Source organism: Hyaena hyaena, unplaced genomic scaffold (assembly GCF_003009895.1).
Source record: "Hyaena hyaena isolate Hyena2069 unplaced genomic scaffold, ASM300989v1 scaffold_658, whole genome shotgun sequence".
Lineage (NCBI taxonomy): Eukaryota > Metazoa > Chordata > Mammalia > Carnivora > Hyaenidae > Hyaena > Hyaena hyaena.
This window is the reverse complement of record NW_024081288.1, coordinates 485,008-504,879: the sequence shown is the minus strand read 5'-3', so window position 1 is coordinate 504,879 and position 19,872 is coordinate 485,008. Positions and strand designations below refer to the sequence as shown.

At 42.2% G+C, this 19,872-nt stretch overlaps 1 protein-coding gene across 9 annotated transcripts in view; it reads right to left on the bottom strand.

The window, feature by feature from the left end:
• Window positions 1-19,872, bottom strand: part of LOC120219876 (regucalcin) — a 175,570-nt gene that overhangs the window by 51,467 nt on the left and 104,231 nt on the right. For all 9 annotated transcript variants that reach the window (XM_039216770.1, XM_039216771.1, XM_039216767.1 and 6 more), the window contains 4 exons: window positions 12,559-12,749; window positions 8,495-8,706; window positions 3,344-3,511; window positions 290-406 (listed from right to left, as the gene is read on the bottom strand). In XM_039216770.1, coding sequence (XP_039072701.1) covers window positions 290-406; window positions 3,344-3,511; window positions 8,495-8,706; window positions 12,559-12,749 — 688 coding nt within the window. The remainder of the gene's footprint in view (window positions 1-289; window positions 407-3,343; window positions 3,512-8,494; window positions 8,707-12,558; window positions 12,750-19,872) is intronic.

Here is a 19,872-nt window from a genome sequence, read left to right as displayed (position 1 = left end):
AAGATGGCATCATATAGCTTCAGAACTCACCTAACTCATCAGATCTCACAGCAAAGGATGGAAGTTAACTACCGCTATGAATGAAAAGAATTGGCTGAAGGGTCCAGAGGCAATGTCTAAAAAAAAAAAAATTGCTCCAGAACCGGTGTGTACCGTGGCAGAGCCCTTGTGAGGAGGTGTGAGTGGGGGGCCTCCCAAGTAAACTTTCAGTTAAGAGGCTGCTCTCACCGGGATGGGGAGTCTGGCTGGGTGAGCGGCACCCACCCCGCCATTTCCCTTGGTGACTTACCTGGATGCAAGCCCCTGTTTTCACCTTGCACAGGCTGCACACTAAGGCCCAGCGACTGGGTGGAATGTGGGACACCTTTGTGATTGGTTCCATCCTCTCAGGACAAGCAATGCTCACCTACAAATAAAACACCACCGTAAGGCAGAGGCACCAAGGCATTCCAGAAGTACCTTTCATGAGCTGCAAATGATGTTACGTGAAGCTCAGGCCACCAAAATGGTGAGGTGGGCCACATCTCTTAAGGTTACTGTGGAAGCAAGAATAAATAAAACCTGTCCCTAGCCACTGCTCAGACCGCTGATTGTTTGCAGTAATGTACATGGCTCATGTATAGGATGAGACGGCAGGAGTGGGGACCGGGCATGGTTACCTTAACGAATCCAGGATACCTATCTGTACTTTACTTAGGAACCAAAGAAAGCCACTAAGGAAAGGAATTAAAATCCAGCGCCTATTGTCTGTTAGAGATGGTGCCACATGCCTTGTTTTGTCATTTAATCAACTAAGGATGAAAAACAGGCAGTGACAAGCCTTTCTGTTCAGTTAATGAAGAATCACGATATTGTTGCAAAGTAGCGGCAACGTGTGGAATGAAGAGGTCGCAGCGCGTAAGCAGAGGATGAGGATGATAACGTTTTCAAACCATGGTTTTTAAATCACGTAACCATCATCACTTTGCTCTACCGTCTCAGCCAAAGTAGCTTCAAAGTGAAACTAGTCCCTGGGAGAGTGCTGAAAGAATGCTTGAAAAAAAAAGATGGGAAACATTTTTTTCCATATGAAAATAAGGGGTCAAGCAACTCCTGATTAAAAAGTGTTCTCCCTCTCACTTACAAATGTGTACAGGAGTTTCTAAGAGAGAGACAACTTTTAAAAGTGAAGGACTTTGAATAAGGCTGGTTAAACTAGTACAATTTTGACCCACATCAAGGAACTAACTGTAGAAAGATCACAGAGGTCTTGAGTAGCCCAAAAGGTACTAAAAACAACCATAATAAAGAATGTCAATAGGTAAGAAAGCTGGCTTCCTTCCTTGTTAGCTTCCTTCTTTTCTTTCCTTTCCTTCCTTCCCTGCTTTCCCTCCCTGTTAGAGAGAGAGAGAGAGAGAATGCGAGCAGGGGAGGGGGCAGAGGGAAAAAGAGAACCCCAGGCAGGCCATGCTCAGCGTGGAGCCCAACTCAGGGCTCGATCCCACAATCCTGGGATCATGACCTGAGCTGAAATCAAGATTGGACGCTCAACCGACTGAGCCACCCAGGCGCCTAGCTTCTTTTATTTTTAAAGGACTCTTCCCGAGTCATGTTCTAGACTCTTACATGCCGAGAGTGCCCGCTCTATTAGCTGGAGGCATTTGCTGCTGGAGACCAGTCACTCTCAGGCCAGAAACCTGCGAGTTCATGCCAATCTATGAGCTGGACATTCTTAGTAAGAGAAAGGAACCATTACCCCAATATTTAAAAAAAAAAAAAATACTTATTTCTATATCCGTAAGAATACTGAAACATTTACAGAGGATTTTCAGTTTAACTATGTGAGTCTGAGCTCAATTGTTAGTTAACTCCCCTGGAACTGCCAGGGAAGTTTGTTGGTTTATTTTTTGATTTGATTTTTTTAAAGTTATCTTTACACCCAACGTGGGCCTCGAACTCATAACCTGGAAATCAAGGGTTGCATTCTCGGGGCGCCCGGGTGGCGTAGTTGGTTAAGCGTCCGACTTTCGCTCGGGTCATGATCTCGCGGTTCGTGGGTTCGAGCCCCGCGTCGGGCTCTGTGCTGACTGCCAGCTCAGAGCCTGGAGCCTGTTTCAGTCTGTGACTCCCTCTCTCTCTGACCCTCCCCTGCTCACGCTGTCTCTCTCTCTCCTAGAAATAAATAAAACATTAAAAAAAAAAAAAAAAGGGTTGCATTCTCTACTGACTGGGGCAGCCAAGCGCCAGGAAGTTTTAGGGAAGAACAAATTGCTGATACAGCATCATCAGAGTTCCCATGAATTGAATTCTAAAGTCTGTCTTGTTCAGGGCGCCTGGGTGGCTCACTCGGTTTAAGGGACCAACTTCAGCTCAGGTCATGATCTTCTGGTGGTTCATGGGTTTAAGCCCCGGGTGAGGCTCTGTGCGGACAGCTCAGAGCCTGGAGCTGCTTCAGATTCCACGTCTGCCCTTCTCTCTACCCCTCTCCCGCGCGTGTGCTCACTCTCTCTCAAAATTAAATAAACATTAAAAAAAATGAAAGTCTCTCTCATTCTGCAGTTAAACTGCCTACTGGCTTTGACAGGGGCTGGGGAATGAGGATGTGTGGGATGTTCAAACAGGTTTAAAAAAAAAAACGAGCAGCTATAAGAAGTAAGGAGAAAGGATGTTTGAAAGCCCTGTTTTAATCAATTTAGTGAGCACACAACCCTTAATGAAATATCAGCAATCGAAAGACCAGATTAAATAATTAGGGATGCAGTTCTGAATCAAAAGGCTCATGGTATGTCCATACAATAGAATACTCCTTGGCAACAGAAACAAAGGAGCACTGATCTCCACTATGCCACGGAGTGCTAGGCAGACAGGAAAGAGTGCATACTGTATGGTTCCATTTACGTGAAATTCAAAGATGGACTAATCTACAGAGATAGTGATCAAAATGGTACTAAGGACCCAGAGAGGGACTGGAAAGCAGGCATGAGGGATCCTTCTGGGGTATCTTTGTCTACTTCTGAGGTGTTCCTTGTCTTGGTCTGGATTGTGGTTATAGACAGGTATAAAAATTCATGAAGTTGTACACTTATACTAGGTGTATTTTAAGTAAGTTTCACTTTAAAAAATCTGCTCACAGATTTTTGTGCCTCACTTCTTGTATAAATATCCAATACCACCGGGAGCACCATCTATAAATTAGTTCGCATGGGCTTATTACATGCTCACATGCATCTGGGAAGGATGCGAGGGGGCTCAAGTGGAAGCATTGTCACCTCAGCAGCACCAGCAGGTAAGAAGCATCTCCATGAAGCCGCAGGAGACAGGCGCACCTGGAGCAAATGGGCTCACAAGCCCAGATGAGTCTTACCTCCGGGATCCAGAGGGCACAGCTGACATGAGCCCATTTAGTCCCTGTCCTGGTAGTCTTCATGGCCCCACCTTTCTTTGGACATAACAGACACTGTGGATGAATGCCAAGGACGCAGGAACGACACAGCCAGCTGCCTTCTGGGACCTTGAGGATGCCGTAGCAGGCCTGGAGGCACGAGCAGGAGAGGGGAGAATAGTTAGCCTCTTTTCATGGGGGCCGACGTCTGCACTGGTACACAGTCACAGAGTACTCTTTGCTTCTAGAAGAAAGAGGCAATAAGGCCCAAAAAGCTCGTATCCAGGATTCAGTAATTTTAAAATACTTAAAAAGAAAAGGCACCTTCCAGCATCTAAGATGTCTATGAGAAATGACTTTAAGGACAACAGAATAAGACTAGAAGAAAATACATACAAAGGCTGGCCCAACTGTTATCTGAGTTTGGGGATTACATCTTTTCTTTCCTGTCTCTGTTTTCTAAAGCTTCTTTGGCGATTATGTATTATAGTCATATACTTATCAAATAACTTCTACATGTCATGTACTGTTGTAATCAAGAAAAAAAGTTAAAAAAAAGAAACAGAACGGAACTTCTGTGGAGCAAATGAGCTAATGCTTAAAGAGCCTAACAGAGACTGATTCACAAAAAGCACTCAGCAAATGACAGCAATTACTTGCTTGGGTTGAAGAAAAAGGGGACTTGTGAATGAATCCTGAACTGAATAGAGTAGTAGACTAATCACAATACTACTCAATCACAATACTGCTCTACTCTCACCACTCAAGTCGAAACCTGGGGGCCTCCTGGCTCCCCACGTGGCCTGGCCAACCTTCCACTGCTGACTGACTCACCATAATGGCTTCCGAATCTGTGCCTACCCCAGGAGGTTCACGTTCACCTGCAGCTAGGATTCAGGTTCCAACAGTCACTATCATGTTACCCCTCCACTGGCTCTTCTCTCAAACTCTCTCTAGCCAGCTTCCAGAGCCAAAAGTCCTGGACTCATATGCTTCTACTTCCTTTCATCCACTGTCCCTGGGGCACACCAGTCCTCTCTACAGAGTGGCCCTTAGGCTCTGACCTTCCTCGCCGTCCCCACCACAACTGCTCCACCCAAGTCCTTATCATGCTATGCCTGAATTGATTTATTCCCAAATTCCCTTCCACTCCCTTCACACCCTCAATCCTTCTTCTATTTGGCTGCCATATTCTTCTTACTAAAACAAAGATTTCATACCATCACACAGCAACAAACCTTCTAGAAATTCCTTCTGTTCTCACCCCCACTGTCATCTAAACTATGGATTGGCAAACTACTACTTGAGGCCTGTTTTGTTAAGGCCAACAAGCTAAGAATGGTTTTCGTATTTTTAGAGCAGTGTTGTTTTTCGTTTCTTTTTTTTAAAGAATATGTAACAGAGACTGTATGTGGCCCTCAAAGTCTAGAATATTCACCATATGGCCCTTCAAAGAAAAAGTTTGCCGGCCTCTGATCTAAAGCCAGATGCTCCTCACCTCACTTCCCAGGTCATAGAGCCCCTCGTGTCTTCTCTGCTACTTGACCCTTGCCCTCTACCCTACATGGTTTCCCTCACCAAGTACATGGTTGGCATCATGTGTTCTTCCCTATTTAGCTGTTATGTTTCATCTCCTCAGTGAATCTGTAAGGTCACTGGGGGGTGGGTAGGTCTTTTATCATCATTTTATCTGGAATGCTTTCTATGTGGAGATCGAATAGGTGGTTTGGTAGAACAAATTAATTTAGGTCAAAAGCTGAGTCTGAAATCCAACCAGGCTGGTCTTATGACAGCAGGGCATCATTTTATAAGGTTCTTAACCTTCAGAGCTTTTCTTTCTCTGAAGTCCAGAATGTTGGCTAGGAAATGAAAGCAAGTCTCCTCCCTACAAGGGAGCCTCTTTCGGGCCAGCAGAAGAAAAACCAGTGGTTCTAGGTATCCCGTTGATCTCCTGGTCCTTTTATTGGGCAGAAAATCATTTACTGAGCCCTTGTATACACTTATTCATGGTCACAGAATCATAGAAGCTTGTATTTCATAGCAGTGGCTCTCAAGCTTTTCTAGACCACAAAATGATGAAGGGTGGCTTCTCCTCAGAAAACTGCACACATGCAGACATATGTTTTACATATAATTTCAGGGGGTTAATAAACTCAGTGCCAAATGTATATATGACAAATATAAAAACTATGAGCATAAACTTCAGGCAAATTAATTTAGGGCTTGGTTTGAGTGTTCAATACCTGGGCTAAAACCCAAAAAACGGAACATACAAACTTTGTATGGGGCTTGGAATGGTCCCGATGTTCCCATTTTTAAAGTTAAAATCTCAAGTTTAACGATGTAAACCTCTCTTCTAAAGTACTGACACAAGTGTATTGTAGTCACAGAGGAGCAAACATTTGTCATAATATGGTAGCTGTAAAGAAGAAAAATTATGTTTAATAAACACAGATGTCAACATGTCCCTGATCCTATTAAGGAGTAAACCAAATACTCCCAATCATTTTAAGTCACTTTTCAGTCAACAGAGGGAGCTCTAACATCAGTTCTCTTCAGAATTCAAGTAAACATACTCACTTTGGAAGAATCTCTTTTATATGAAACTTTACGTGGCACCACATTCAGCTTTAATACGTACCAGCTTATATCCTGCAAGGCCTGGCCAGGTGTTACTGTCATCACTTTCTACGTGAGGCAAGGGCATCACTTATAGTCATTACTGTACATATTTTCAAAACATATGAAATAATCTTTGAGGAGATTATGTAGCCTTATTAGGCTATATTCCGTTTTTTAGTCAAAGAATCTGAAAATAATTCCTCAGTATTTGTCCCAACTGTGAAGGATTAATACAGAAAGTAAATACAGATGACCTTTGTACTATTTTCCCTTCAAGCCTACTACAGATCCACAATCATTTATCTGAAAACCTTTGGGTGAGAAACATCAGGAAATTCAGAACTGGTCAAATCTTAGTAAAGTAGTAAGTTCATACATGGCATATGACCTAACTCCCAGTGGGACCAGGGGCAGTGCTGTATTCTCAAGTACATTAATATTTCTCTAGCAAACTGTATGAGCATAATGTATGCAAAGTGGGATAAAGAGTATAAACAGCCTGATAATTGGGAGGGTTCTAGTATTGCCCCAAATCAGTACTGGTACTAAGCTTAAGCAAAACCTAGCAGTTGTCAGAGCTTTTAAAATTTTTGGAACTATAGAGGAAAGACCGTGGGCCTGTACTACCAGATACTTATGTTCATACTTAAACGACACTTCCTCTCTCACTAAAGGTGTGATATAAATGCCAATAACTGGTAGAGTGAAGATAAATTTCTGAAATGAACTCTTTTCAAGGAAACAAGTAAAATGAAGAAAAAGACCCAACTGAGTCACAGAATAATTCTGAGTACCTTCTAATGTAGAGGGTTAGGTTAGGTGGCCCAGGCAATTAAACTCTTAAGCCCTGGTTTTTCTTGATTTCCTGTGTTACCTAATCTACCTACCTACCTACCTTTCTTCCTTCCTTCCTTTTTATTTTAAGCAATCTCTACGCCCAACATGGAGCCTGAACCCATGACCCCGAGATCAAGAGTCACATGCTCTACCAACTGAGCTGGCCAGGCATCTCACTGTGTTACTTACTCTTTTTAGTCATTTTGTAGCCCGAGTAATCTTTCTAAAATACAACTCCTAGCTTTCAGGGTTGATGGGACAAAACCAAAGTTCCTTAGTTCGTCGGCAAGGGCTGTCCCTCGTGGCCCTTGTATCCCTCTGCGCTCTCGCTCTCCATCCCCCCTACTCCACCCCACCACCTTCTGCACCTCTGAATGTCCCAGAGTTGCCTCTGATATACTTTGCCCACTCCCACTACCCTGCCTGAATGTGTTCTCCTCTCTGCCTGAACGTGCACTGCTGTTTCATGTGGCATTTAGATTCAGCTTGGATGCCACTTCTTGGAAGGTGTCCCTGATCTCCACCCCTCCCATGCCCTTACACAGGAGCATGGACTTCTGTCTACAAAAACACCTGGCATACTGTGCTAAACGGGCAGTTTCCATGTAGCCCCTACACCAGACTCTGATCACCCTGGGAGCAAAGGCCATGTCTGCCTCTTCACCACTGACTGGGTCTTCAGCATGTGGCACAAGTCCTGGCACATGGATGGTGCTGCATACCTATTTGCTAGATAAATTAATGAAATCAATGAAATACACAACAGGTTCAGAAGAGTGAAAGATCACTTAGGGTAGGGGTGTTCAAGAAAAGACTTAAACTAGATCTTGGAAGATACATAGCATTTTCACAGATGGAGGTGGGAGGAAGCATTTTAAATTGGGGCGTGGCTGAAACATGGAGACAGGACAGTGTCAGGAATAGTCATCACTGCCTCAAGTAACCTTACTTTGCTGGAGCATAGTGCTTATGGGAAGAAAAGGAAAGAGCTGAAAAGATTGTTGCTATCATCATCATCGTCATCATCAATAATTCATTAAAAAGGCATTATGGTAGAAGGATGACAAACAACTGTCAACCAGCTGTAAGAGCTTGGGTAAAGTCATTTCATCTCTTCTGGTATCATCTTTAAAGTTGAGGAGTGGGCCAGTTTTTTACAGTCCTAAAATTCTATGATCTTTAGAAGTGTACTGGACTCAGCTTCCCAGGAGTTCTATATCAGGAGGACTGGAGAAGGAAGGCCCTGGGGGCTAGCAAAAAGAGTCCATACTTCTAGCTGTAGGAAGTATAAACTCATTGAGGTTACTGACCAGGGAACCAAATGGTGTCACAGGGATTCCAAGGCAGAGGAGACTCCCGGGGAAGCAGCAGCAAGGAGACTCCCCAGGGGACTGGAAAAGTATCGAACAAGGCATCTCAACGGCATTGGTATGAAGGCACACAATAAAGATCTGGGTTTAGCCCCCTGGGTGAAGTTAGTAAGTCAGTTACCTTGGGGATCGTAAGTATTGTTTCTAAAGGAATTACTGAAGAACAACCAGGCCAAATCTTGGTCTTCCCCCTTAAATGCCAAGCCACTACCCAGATATGGGTGCTGGAGGCTATCAGTGAGCTTCTGAAAGGCTGACTGTGGGGGTGGGGGTGGGGCGCGCCGTGGTCTCCACCCTCACTAACCTGGTGCACGCAGACGTTACACTTGTCACAGAACACCATGTCATTCCCTTCTTCACTGTCTGGGGACCGGCACACATCACAGATCACATCTTCATCGTACTCTATGCCCAGCCCTTCCTCTGTCTCAATGGCGTGGTTCATGTTTTCATGGCAATGGCGTTCCAGGGCTTCTATTGTCTTTTCCATAGTATTCTCATCAACTGGCCCACAACCTGCACAGAGATACAAACAATCAATCAGCCTGCCAGTCAGCTGTCACTCCCAAATCACCTACTGTGAGCCCGGTGCAAGGATGGAGGGATTCTAAAAGATAAAACCATCTCTTCCCTGATCTAAAAACAACCAGATTTCAAAGAATCTTTTCACTAGAGCTGTTCTAATATTTACCTGTCAACACATATTAGTGTTTGACAAATGAAAGGAGGAATACATTTCACCACATTCCTTGTAAGATGTACTATCGACTCTTTCAATTTTCTGTCTACATCCTGACCAGTCTCCTAAATCTGTTTTCTTTTATTCCCACTGAGGGAGAACTTTTTTACTGAGCTTTGTAATTCTGAACAGTTCAATTTACAGCATAATAAGACAGTTAGGATCACACAGCTATTTGGACATAAATAATAATTCTCAGTAAATGAGTCTCATCTAATGATTAATGAGGAAGTTTTCATATAAAACGGTATGCAGTCATAAAAGAAAATTCTAGGTGCTGTAAATGTCATTATACATATGAAGCATTGTTTTTCAAGCCTTTTAAAAATATCTAATAATATCTTCCAATGGCAAACTATATATAAAAAATAAACCTATTAGCATCCAAAGGTCTAGCTGTAAATTCTGAAATTCTTTTTTTTTTTTTTTTTTTTTTTTTTTTTTTTTTTTTTTTTTTTTTTTTTTTTTTTTTTTTTTTTTTTTTTTTTTTTTTAGTATACCCAACTAGAAGATTCACATGGTGGATGGATAGTGGCAACAGCGAAACATATTTCTTTCTGGGGGACTAAGGAAATTGTGCGAGCACNCCTTTTAAAAATATCTAATAATATCTTCCAATGGCAAACTATATATAAAAAATAAACCTATTAGCATCCAAAGGTCTAGCTGTAAATTCTGAAATTTTTTTTTTTTTTTTTTTTTTTTGCCTCTTGACTCCTTTTCCTTCTATACTTTTAATTTTTTTTTTTAGTCTTCCCAACTTAGTATACCCAACTAGAAGATTCACATGGTGGATGGATAGTGGCAACAGCGAAACATATTTCTTTCTGGGGGACTAAGGAAATTGTGCGAGCACGCGTACACACACACACAGACACATACACACACACACACACACACGTATATGTTTTATATATATATTTTTTATACATGTAAAATATATATATATATTTTTACAAATAGTTTATTGTCAAATTGGTTTCCATATAACACCCAGTTCTCATCCCCACAAGTGCCCTCCTCCATGCCCATCTCCCCTCCCCCCCCTACATCCATCAGTCCTCAGTTTGTTTCTCAGCATTCAAGAGTCTCTCATGGTTTGCCTCTCTCCGTTTCCCCCACCATTTCCCCCCTTCTCCCCCCGCCATGGTCCTCAGTTAAGTTCCTCCTAATCCTCCTATACGGAGCACATATATATTTAACAGCTTGTCAACTCAGGAACAATTCTGACAATGATTCCAAACAAATTTACCCAAGTATTCCACTTCATTTGTAATAGAAGATATACTAAGAAACTCTGGAATTCCATATAAACAACCTTTTTAGTGTCGCAGCTACTTATGAAAGCAAACACCACCCAGGTAGTAGGTTTCATTTTTCCAGCCAAGACAAATCAGACATTTTTACCCTGGAGTGGAGGAGGGTATTCCACTTGACCCCGTATTGGTTACATAAACTTTGACAAGTTATTTATCCTCTTCAGGGCTTGGTTTCCTTATCTATAAAATAAGGACCACAATACGAACTCACGGATTTCTCGTGAGGCTGAGATGAGGTAATGTTTGTACACTGCTTAGGACAGTGCCTGGTATGTAGTAAGCACTCAATTTTTAACATTCCTTTAATCTGAACCAAAAATATGCTTAATTTAGTGTTGTTTTTAAAAGTCTATTTTAAGCTTTTAGAAGCCTTGCTACAGTATCATTTACTCTAAAGAGTAAAACTTGAGATAAGGTCAATCCTCTTTTAAAATTCTTCCAAGACTAAATGCAATGTGGTGTCTTGGATGGGATCCTGGAACAGAAAAAGGCCATGAGTGGAAAAATTGATGAAACCCTAGTAAAGTCTAGAATTCAGTTAATAGTAATGTACCTGTACTGGCTCCTTAGCTTTGACAAATGTACTGTGGTCAAGTGAAGCGTTATTAACTAACAGGGGAATCTGAAACTGTGTGAGAGGCATGCCACATCTGTGCCACTTTCCTGTAAATCTAAAACTATTCTAAAATAAAAAACGGTCATTAAAAAAAATCATCCAAAGGGGATTATATAACTGCAAAATACCAAAGGGACCTTGTCATCAGGTAGTGTCATGTTGAAGGCAGGCCTGTAATGATCATAACGTATATGGACGTCATACAGTTCCTAAGCTCAACTGCACCCTGAGCCATCAAGCCGCTGGATTAAGCTCTCATACTCTGACTTTCCCTCGTCAGTCTTTCATTCTCTTCCTTTTGTGGTTCTCACCCTAAACTGACACCCGTTCTCTCCTTTTAGAAGGCAGAGCAAGAGAAGACATACAATAAAAAGTTTTAAAAAGCAAGCAGTACTGGTTACTGACAGAATAACTGCCACCGTCTGCCAAACTGGATTTAATATGATTTTAAGTTTGTATTCACATGCATTCAGATGCCAACCTCAAAAAATTTTTTTATAAAAAGGAGGGAGGGAAGGAAAGGAAAACCACTGATCCTTGCTGGACTAACAATGACCAAATGTGATTCAAGCAAAAATGCAATCAAATGAATGCTTCACCATATCGCCTACGTAGACTTAAGTGAAACCACGCACAGGGTTCCGTAGGGCCATGTGGACCTACGCACCACTCAGCCTGAAGACTGCTCCAAGAGCTGCGTATGAGAATAAAGCGAGTTTTTGGTCAGCCGAGCATTTCCCAGCACTGCCGGAGTGGGACTGCTCGGCATCCCATTACTTTAAAACTAGTATTATGTTTACCTCCAAGGTTTTCTTTTTGTTTGTTTGCTTGCCTTTGCTTAACTGAATTTTATTTTCGGAGAACTGCATGACAACTGCAGAACTCGTTAAAGGTGGTGAGAAAGCTAAGAACTGCCTTGGGGATGTTTTGCCCTAGAGCTGCCATTCTCCTTCGAGCAGGAAGTGACAAGCCTGGCATTCAGGCATGCTGGACACAGTGGGCTGTCAGGTGCAGTGCTGCTGCCTAATGCTGAGGTCGGAGCCTCTCTCCATCCAGCAGAGATGGCAGAGGTGCTGCCTCTGGCCCTGCCCACTGATCCGAGTGCTTTTCAGGGCAGGGCCAGGAACCAGCCTCAGAATCCTCAACTAGGAGTCCAATTAGCCATGAGCACTCTCACCATCAGAACTGGAAAACCATCTTCTGAAACCTACGTGGCATCCCTGATCTGTCCAATTCACCACGAACAAGGAAAGAAAAGGTCAGATTTAAATGTTATTGTTCCATTTCAGTATATTTATGCATTTCAAGAAATGCCTCATTAAGGTAAGATCAAGGAGAAAAATAAATGAAAAGGCCAGAAAAGAAAAGAAGCCACAAGATGAAAGCAAGTTAAATGGTCCTGACAATTAAAAAAAAAAAATCACGAGGGGCGCCTGGGTGGCTTGGTCGGTTGGGCGTCCGACTTTCGCTTGGGTCATGATCTCGCGGTTCGTGGGTTCGAGCCCCGCGTCGGGCTCTCTGCTGGCTGCCAGCTCAGAGCCTGGAGCCTGTTTCGGATTCTGTGTCTCCCTCTATCTCTGACCCCCCCTGCTCACGCTGTCTCTCTCTCTCTCTCCTAGAAATAAATAAAAAACGTTTAAAAAAAAAATCACGAGTCAAGTAAGGAATAACTTAGTTGTGAGAAAAGAACTTACCCATCTCTGCGAGGTCTTCATTGAGTTCCTGGAGCCAGAAGATGTCCATGTCGTCTAGGTCATAGCGACACACAGATGCCGCCAACTCTGTGATGTTGATGTAGCCAGGTTCTGTGGTTTCTGAGCTGGAGCAGTGGATGTACTTCCGGGGCCGCATAAACAGCACATCCTTTACTTTCTCAGCTACAATCCTACAAAAGTGAAAGAAACGTACTGATTACAGTTGACAAAGGACAGGTTCTAGGCACTGATTGGGTGGGACCAGCTGCACTCAGGCTACACAGTGGCACTGAATGCTCTCCCTTTCCACCACAGGAAGGGATCCCTTGCTCTGCCAACTGAGACGTACGACAGATCCCTTTCTAGAAAGCAAATGGTCCTACAAATTCAGTTTTGTCATCGGCTGTGAACATTCTGACTGCTAATGAAATATTTCACTTACCCTCATCACTCCTGGGTCTGTATTATCATTCATTCTAATAAAATGTTGCACTGTGTGTTCTTGGTGCAATAGCTACCATGTTTGTTTAGAAGGGGAAACTGAGGAAGTGGTGATACTTGCACAAAAGCAGAGCAGATTCCATACCAAAGATATATTTCAGCCAAAGTCATGATGTCATGATTTTTTGCCATGGAGGCAATACTGGATGGTGGTAAAGAGTACAGAGTGGAGACTGGGGCGCCTGGGTGGCTTAGTTGGTTAAGCGTCCAACTCTTGATTTTGTCTCAGGTCACGATCTCACGATTTGTGAGATTGAGCCCTGCATCAATCAGTACAGAGCCTGCTTAGGATTCTCTCTCCCTCCCCTCTGCCCCTTCCCTCCCACCTCTCTCTCAAAATAAACAAACTTAAAAAAAAAAGAGTACAGGCTACAGACTCACACAAACCTGTTTTTTTTGACACTTACTCACATAGTGATCTTGGGGAACTACTTCATTTCTTTAAAAAAATTTTTTTAAATGTTTTTATTTATTTCTGAGAGAGAGAGAGAGAGAGAGAGAGAGAGAGAGAGAGAGACAGCGTGAGCAGAGGAGGGTCAGAGAGAGAGGGAGTCACAGACTGAAACAGGCTCCAGGCTCCGAGCTGGCAGTCAGCACAGAGCCCGACGCGGGGCTCGAACCCACGAACCGCGAGATCATGACCTAAGCGAAAGTCAGACGCTCAACCGACTAAGCCACCCAGGCGCCCCCCTGGCACTTTTAAAAAAGAGTGGGCCTGCTAAAAAAGAGAGAGAGAAAGAAATATGTATATATATAAAATAATGAAAACTGTTTCTCTGGAAGGCCCGTGGAGCCAGTTTCTTAAGAGTCACTATATATGTGGAAAGATTCATAAACATAAATGTATACATATAAATACATATAAGTATATACAGGCATAGTCTGCCTTGTAAACACATGATAAGTATTTCTTCCTAAGCACTCTTCCACAAGGTTATGATTCCACATATTGTATGTTGAATAAAGTTAATAACTACATGCATTTGCACATTTTAATTTTTCTACTATATGGAGTTTTCAAAGCCAAAGGTGACAAGTATTTGAGGAAAAAAGCAGAACCCTTAAAATATTAATTGAAGCTAAAAATTTGGGAACTGACAGAGGCCTGCTTCCAACTGAAATGAAGTCAACTGAAAAGGACAAGATGTGCATATGAATTCTCCTGAGACAATGAGATTAAATATGCTACGCGTATTTGGTGCATGGCCTATGAGGTAATTATAGAATATCTAATTTTTTTCAAGATTCATCTTGTTCTAAAAAGAGTATTTTGCTAACTATTCATATCAATTGCTTCAAATTCTATGTGGAACAAGGTAGACTATAAATGTTCTTGAATTAAACCAATATGTTAAAAAAAATTAGTATGTTTATTAAGCTTCTGGAAGAAGCCTCAGACTATATATGTATATAGTCTGGTACATGAACTATATATGGTATACAGAATTGGTACAGCCACTTTGGTAAACTACTTGGCAGTTTATACACATACACACTATATATATATTTTATACATACATACATACATACATACATAAAGTTTATTTACAGTAATCTCTACACCCAATGTGGGGCTTTAAACTCATGACCATTAGATCAAGACTTGCAACATCCTTTGACTGAGCCAGCCAGGTGCCCTGAAGGCAAATATATTTTATTTGTTATTTATTTAAAGAAACTGGATGTTCTTTTGGCTCAGGTCATGATCTCACAGTTTGTGGGATCAAGCCCTGCGCTGGGCTCTGTGCTGATAGTGTGGAGCCTGCTTGGGATTCTCTCTCTCCCTCTCTCTCTAAATGAATGAATGAATGAATGAAAACAAAAGAAAGCCATCAGCCATAAAGGAAGAGATGAAAAAACCTTCTGTTTATCACCAATATATAATAAGCTCTTACAAACAATTAGAAAAAGACAGACAAGTGGACCAGAAACTTGAATAGACACTTCGCCAATAAGGCTATCCGTATGGGAAGAAAACTTTTTAAAGGTTTTCAGCCTCATTACTTATCAGAGAAATGAAGATTGAAATCATAATTACTATTACCTACCAGAATGGCTAAACTGGGAAAAACTGCCCCAAAACTGACAGTACTTAAGCGCTCGTAAGGAAGCAGAGCCAACAGACCTCTCTTACACCGCCAGTGGGGCTGTGACTTGGCGCAACCACTTTGGCAAACCACTTGGCAGCAGATATCCTAGCTGAACACCACGCCCTAGGACCCGGTAAGCCCACTCTGACTATACTTAACAAAACAGTAGACATATGTATACCCAAGAAGAAATAAAGATGTCTATACTAGCAGAAAACTGGAATTGATCCAAATACCTATCAAGATCAGAATGGATAAGTAAAATGTGGAATATTCACAAAATGGGCTATGACACAGAAGTGAAGCTTAATAAACTAGTACACAGAACAGCATGGATAAATCTCACACCGTCATGATGAACAAAACAATCTAGCCTCAGTATGAAGTGCAAAATCTGGTAAAACTGTCACCTATGGAGACAGAGGTCAGTTACTGGGCAGGAGCAGGAGGGCTTCTGGGGTGTTGGTCATGTTCCATTTCTCGATCTGAGTGGCAGTTAAACAAGCGTACTTATTCATGACAATTCACCGAGTTACAGAGTTAGGCTCCAGTCACTTCTCCGTGTGCGCATTATACTTCAATGCAAAATTTAGAATGATCCTGATGACCGTGACGTTATGTCACACATCTTTTCATATGTAACTTGAACTAAAGGTCTGACTCTAAGGACTGGATCTATGACAGTAAACATATTATAGACTGAAACGGTTATACTATAGGCAAGGAAACGCATCGGTAAATGTGAAGTTTTTCAAATCTCACAAGGAGAGGTTTGTGTAGAGGGGAAGGTCTATGAGAATTAGTGCAAAATATTAGTTTGAGATTTTTAAAATGCAGCGTTAACATCTTCAAGTACATACAACACTGCTACAGCTGGGAGAAATTCCAGGATTATCCCTGGCTCATTTCCTTCTCTGGGCAATGTATCCAAGGTATAGCGACATTCTCCGAATGGTGACCAGAACAACCGATCAAACCGGCAAAAGCTCCTCGGCCCAGACGTACGAGCAATTTAGCTAGGATGATGTTGAAGGAGTGCAGTTTTTGATTTGGATGCTCTGAGTGTTATAACAACATTTGGGGCGACTGATCTTTGGTGAAAGGACTCACAATCTCACCTGCTTAGCTCCACAGAAAAAAGGCCTATTCAGCAGCTCCTCAGGGCAGGCCAGCTACCTCTGGCTAGTGCGAACACTGCTGTTCGACACTGAGGAAGCAACAAAAGAAAGCTGACACCACTCTAACCTGACCTATGGCCTCCTCCTGTATCTTAGGCCCAGTGAATCCTAGTGTGTCTTCGGCTGATCTAAATATTTGGTGGGTAGATGCCATGCTTCATTTCCTAAAGAGTCGATTGGGATCATTGGTGAACAGCATAGAAATTGGACGAATACTGTGTCATTATGGATTTTTAAAGGCTTGAAAGAAATGTCTTAAGAGTTACCTAAACAGGAACCCCTTTATAATAGTGCCTCTAGGAATAGTTTCCCAAATTTCCCCTGGTTAATCTGGACACTCAGGGCTGACTGCCTCTCTATGAAACCCTATGCCTCCCTCAACTATAAAACAAAAGACAATCATAACCTGTGTGACAGCTGGTATTTTCAAAATCTCACATGCTCTTTTACAATGTGACTTTGCTACACTTCCCCTCCTCTTCAATCAGGGAGGGCTATGACTGTTTCCACCAACAGAATATGGCAGAAGTGATGCTGTAACAAGTGCAAGGCTGGGTTGTAAAAGGGAATACAGCTTTCACCTTTTTAGCTGGAACACGTGCAGGTGCCCGAGGCTTGTAGGAAGTCTGCCTGTGCTGAGACTTTTGTGCTGTGAGGAAACCAAAACGCATGGAGAAGCCATGTCCTGTAGATGTCATCCCAGCCGAAGCAACAGACATGTTAGTGAATAAGCCTTCAGATGATTCTAGCCCCCAGATGCTGAGTCACCCCCAAATTTCAAGTCTTTCTGGATGAGGCCGTAGATATCACAGAGCAGAGACAAGCCATCACCACTCTGCCCATCAGAATTCGTGGCCCCCAGAATCCATGAGTATAACATAGCTGCTTGAAGCTGCTAAGTCTGGGGGCAATAGTAAATGGGAAAACCACCGGAGGGCTGCTTTAAACTTTAAGACATGTGTATGCAAGTGCTCTCTACATCGTGCTTCTGACTGAGTGCCATAATTGGAAGCAAGAATGGTAGACTGCTGCCGCATGAAATGGAACAGGAAAGGAAGTGTGGGGACAGGGAGGCAAGAACAGGGGAAGTGAGAGAGGCATGATGATGAAATGGAGCAGTGGAGCGGGAGGCGGGCTTGGGCTACCATTTATCATCAGGGCCATTCTTCATTTGACTTACCATATGGAATCTGAGTATCTTTTGAAAGTAGAGCCAAGAAGATCTCCTCTAATATTGAATATGGGGGATGAGGCAAAGAAGAATCAAAGACGACTCCAAGAATTTTGGCCCGAAAGACTGAAAAGACTCTTAGGGCACAAAGAATGGATCTGCCATCAGTTAAACACGGGAAACTATAGGTGGAACTAGTTTGGGAAGAAGATCAATAGTTCAGTTTGGGACACTTGAAGTCTCAGATGCCTATTGGACATCCAAATGGACATGCTGAATTGGTGGTTATGTATTTGAGCCCGGAATTTAGTGAAGAAAGTGCTGCTCTCCATAGTCCAGCTAGTTCAATGTTTACATGTACTCCAAGAAGAAATAGGGGCCTGTCTGAATAGCTAATTATTCCGTCTTTCAGTATCATTAGTGATTGATGATCAATTGTTAAGTGAAAAAAGTTATAAGACATTCCCATTTATTTATATATACATAGATAAGTGTGTGTATTAGCATATATACAATGCAGTTAATGTCTTGTATTCTGATTCATTTTCGTTTTTACAACAAGTCAATAATTCATCTATAACGTTAAAAGCATACACACACAGTACATATACCAACCACTTGCCTGGCATACAAATTATAATGCACGCTTCCATTCAACCAAACATGAAGCACTGTTTTCCTTCCGTTGTAATGTTGTGGCAACAGAAACTAATTTAACTACACAAATGAAAACCTAACACAAAAAAAGATCTGAAGCTTGATTATTATTGACTAGCATAAAAAAATAACCACAGTCTATCTAAAAACATGTAATGAAGTTAACACCATCTTTACTTGGTGAACTTGCTTCCAAAAAGTTCCTTGTGGTAGTCAACAGACTAAACAGCTGTAGTTGACAGTGCAAGCTGGCTCTGGGACTGTCTGCACCTCTCCCCTCAAGTGCCACGCACCCTATACTACACTACATTAAAGAGACGACTACAGAAAGGACAGTGCAACAGAGGGAAAAATCTGGTTTGAAAACGAGAACGAAGAGTCTGAAAGAATATGCTTCACTTACTCAGCTGTATCACTCCCCACCCCTTTCAGTTAGGATAGCCCCGAAGATTAGGCCAATTAATGTCTATACATCCACAATTACTTCTTAAGTCCATTAGGAAATGAAATTCTGAAGCATTTTGACAATCTTGTGGATTATGTAATAAATAAAAAGCAAGTGTTTAGCTTATTAGTATTTAAGCTTCTCTAGCTGACTAATTAATTGGTCTGTAGGCAATTAGGCAAATAACTGAAATACAAACATTAAAAATATTACTATTGTGACAGAAAAATTATTTCTATTGTGACAGATTGAAGATGGTCACAAATCATCTGATATTCCTCCTGTTGAGAGGTAGGGTCTATTTCTCTCCCCTTCAGTTCGGGAGCTCTCTGTGACCTGCCCTAATAACATATGGTGGAAGTGGGGCACCTGGCTGCTTCAATCAGTAGAGAGTGAGGCTCCTGATCTCAGGATCATGAGTTCAAGCCCACTTTGGGCATGTAGCCTACTTAAAATAAAAATAAGAAAAAATTAAAAAAAAAATAAGGTGGAAGTAATACTATGGCAGTTTCTGAGCCCAGGTCTTGAGACTAGCAGCTTCCACTTGTTATCTCCTAGAATACTCACTCCTGGAGCCCAGGGGTGCTATGTAAGAAGTCAAATCATGCTCTTGAGAGATAATGTGGAAAGGTCCTAAGGCTATATGGGAATCTGGGCAGTGCAGGTCACAGCATCAACTACGAGGTTACACTGGTGACTAGGATCAGTAAGGTCCCTGTGCTCACGCAGCTTGGAGTTGGTAATGCCACTATCAGAGAGTAGCAGAGAAATGCTAGGTGCTCACCAAACGGTTTTGTCTTCCATCTAGGCACACAGCAAGACTGCATCCCCCAGCTTTCTTTGTGGTTAGGTGGGCCAAGTGAGTTCTGGCTAATGGAATGTAGGTGGCTAAGCCACTTTGAATCCTAGCACCCCCAAAATCTAACTGTATAACCCTCCACATTACCTATTCTTTTCCTGCAGCCTGGATTTAGAATTCTGCGGGGAGAGACAGGAGTAGAAATGGACCTAGCCAATGGAGGAGCCACTCATAAAAAAGCCTGAGTCCCTGAAAGACTACAAGGAGCAGAGGTGACTCATCCAACCACACTGGATGGAGAGAAGTGCAAGAAATAAAACCTTCACCGTGTTAAGATGCTGAGACTTTGGGGGATGTCTGTTATAGTAAATGGCCTATCTTGACTAATACAGAGAAGAATTTGTAAAGAGTTATTTCCCACTATTTTCATGTATGTTTTAACTTAAATATCTATAGTAGTCCCCCTTCATCTG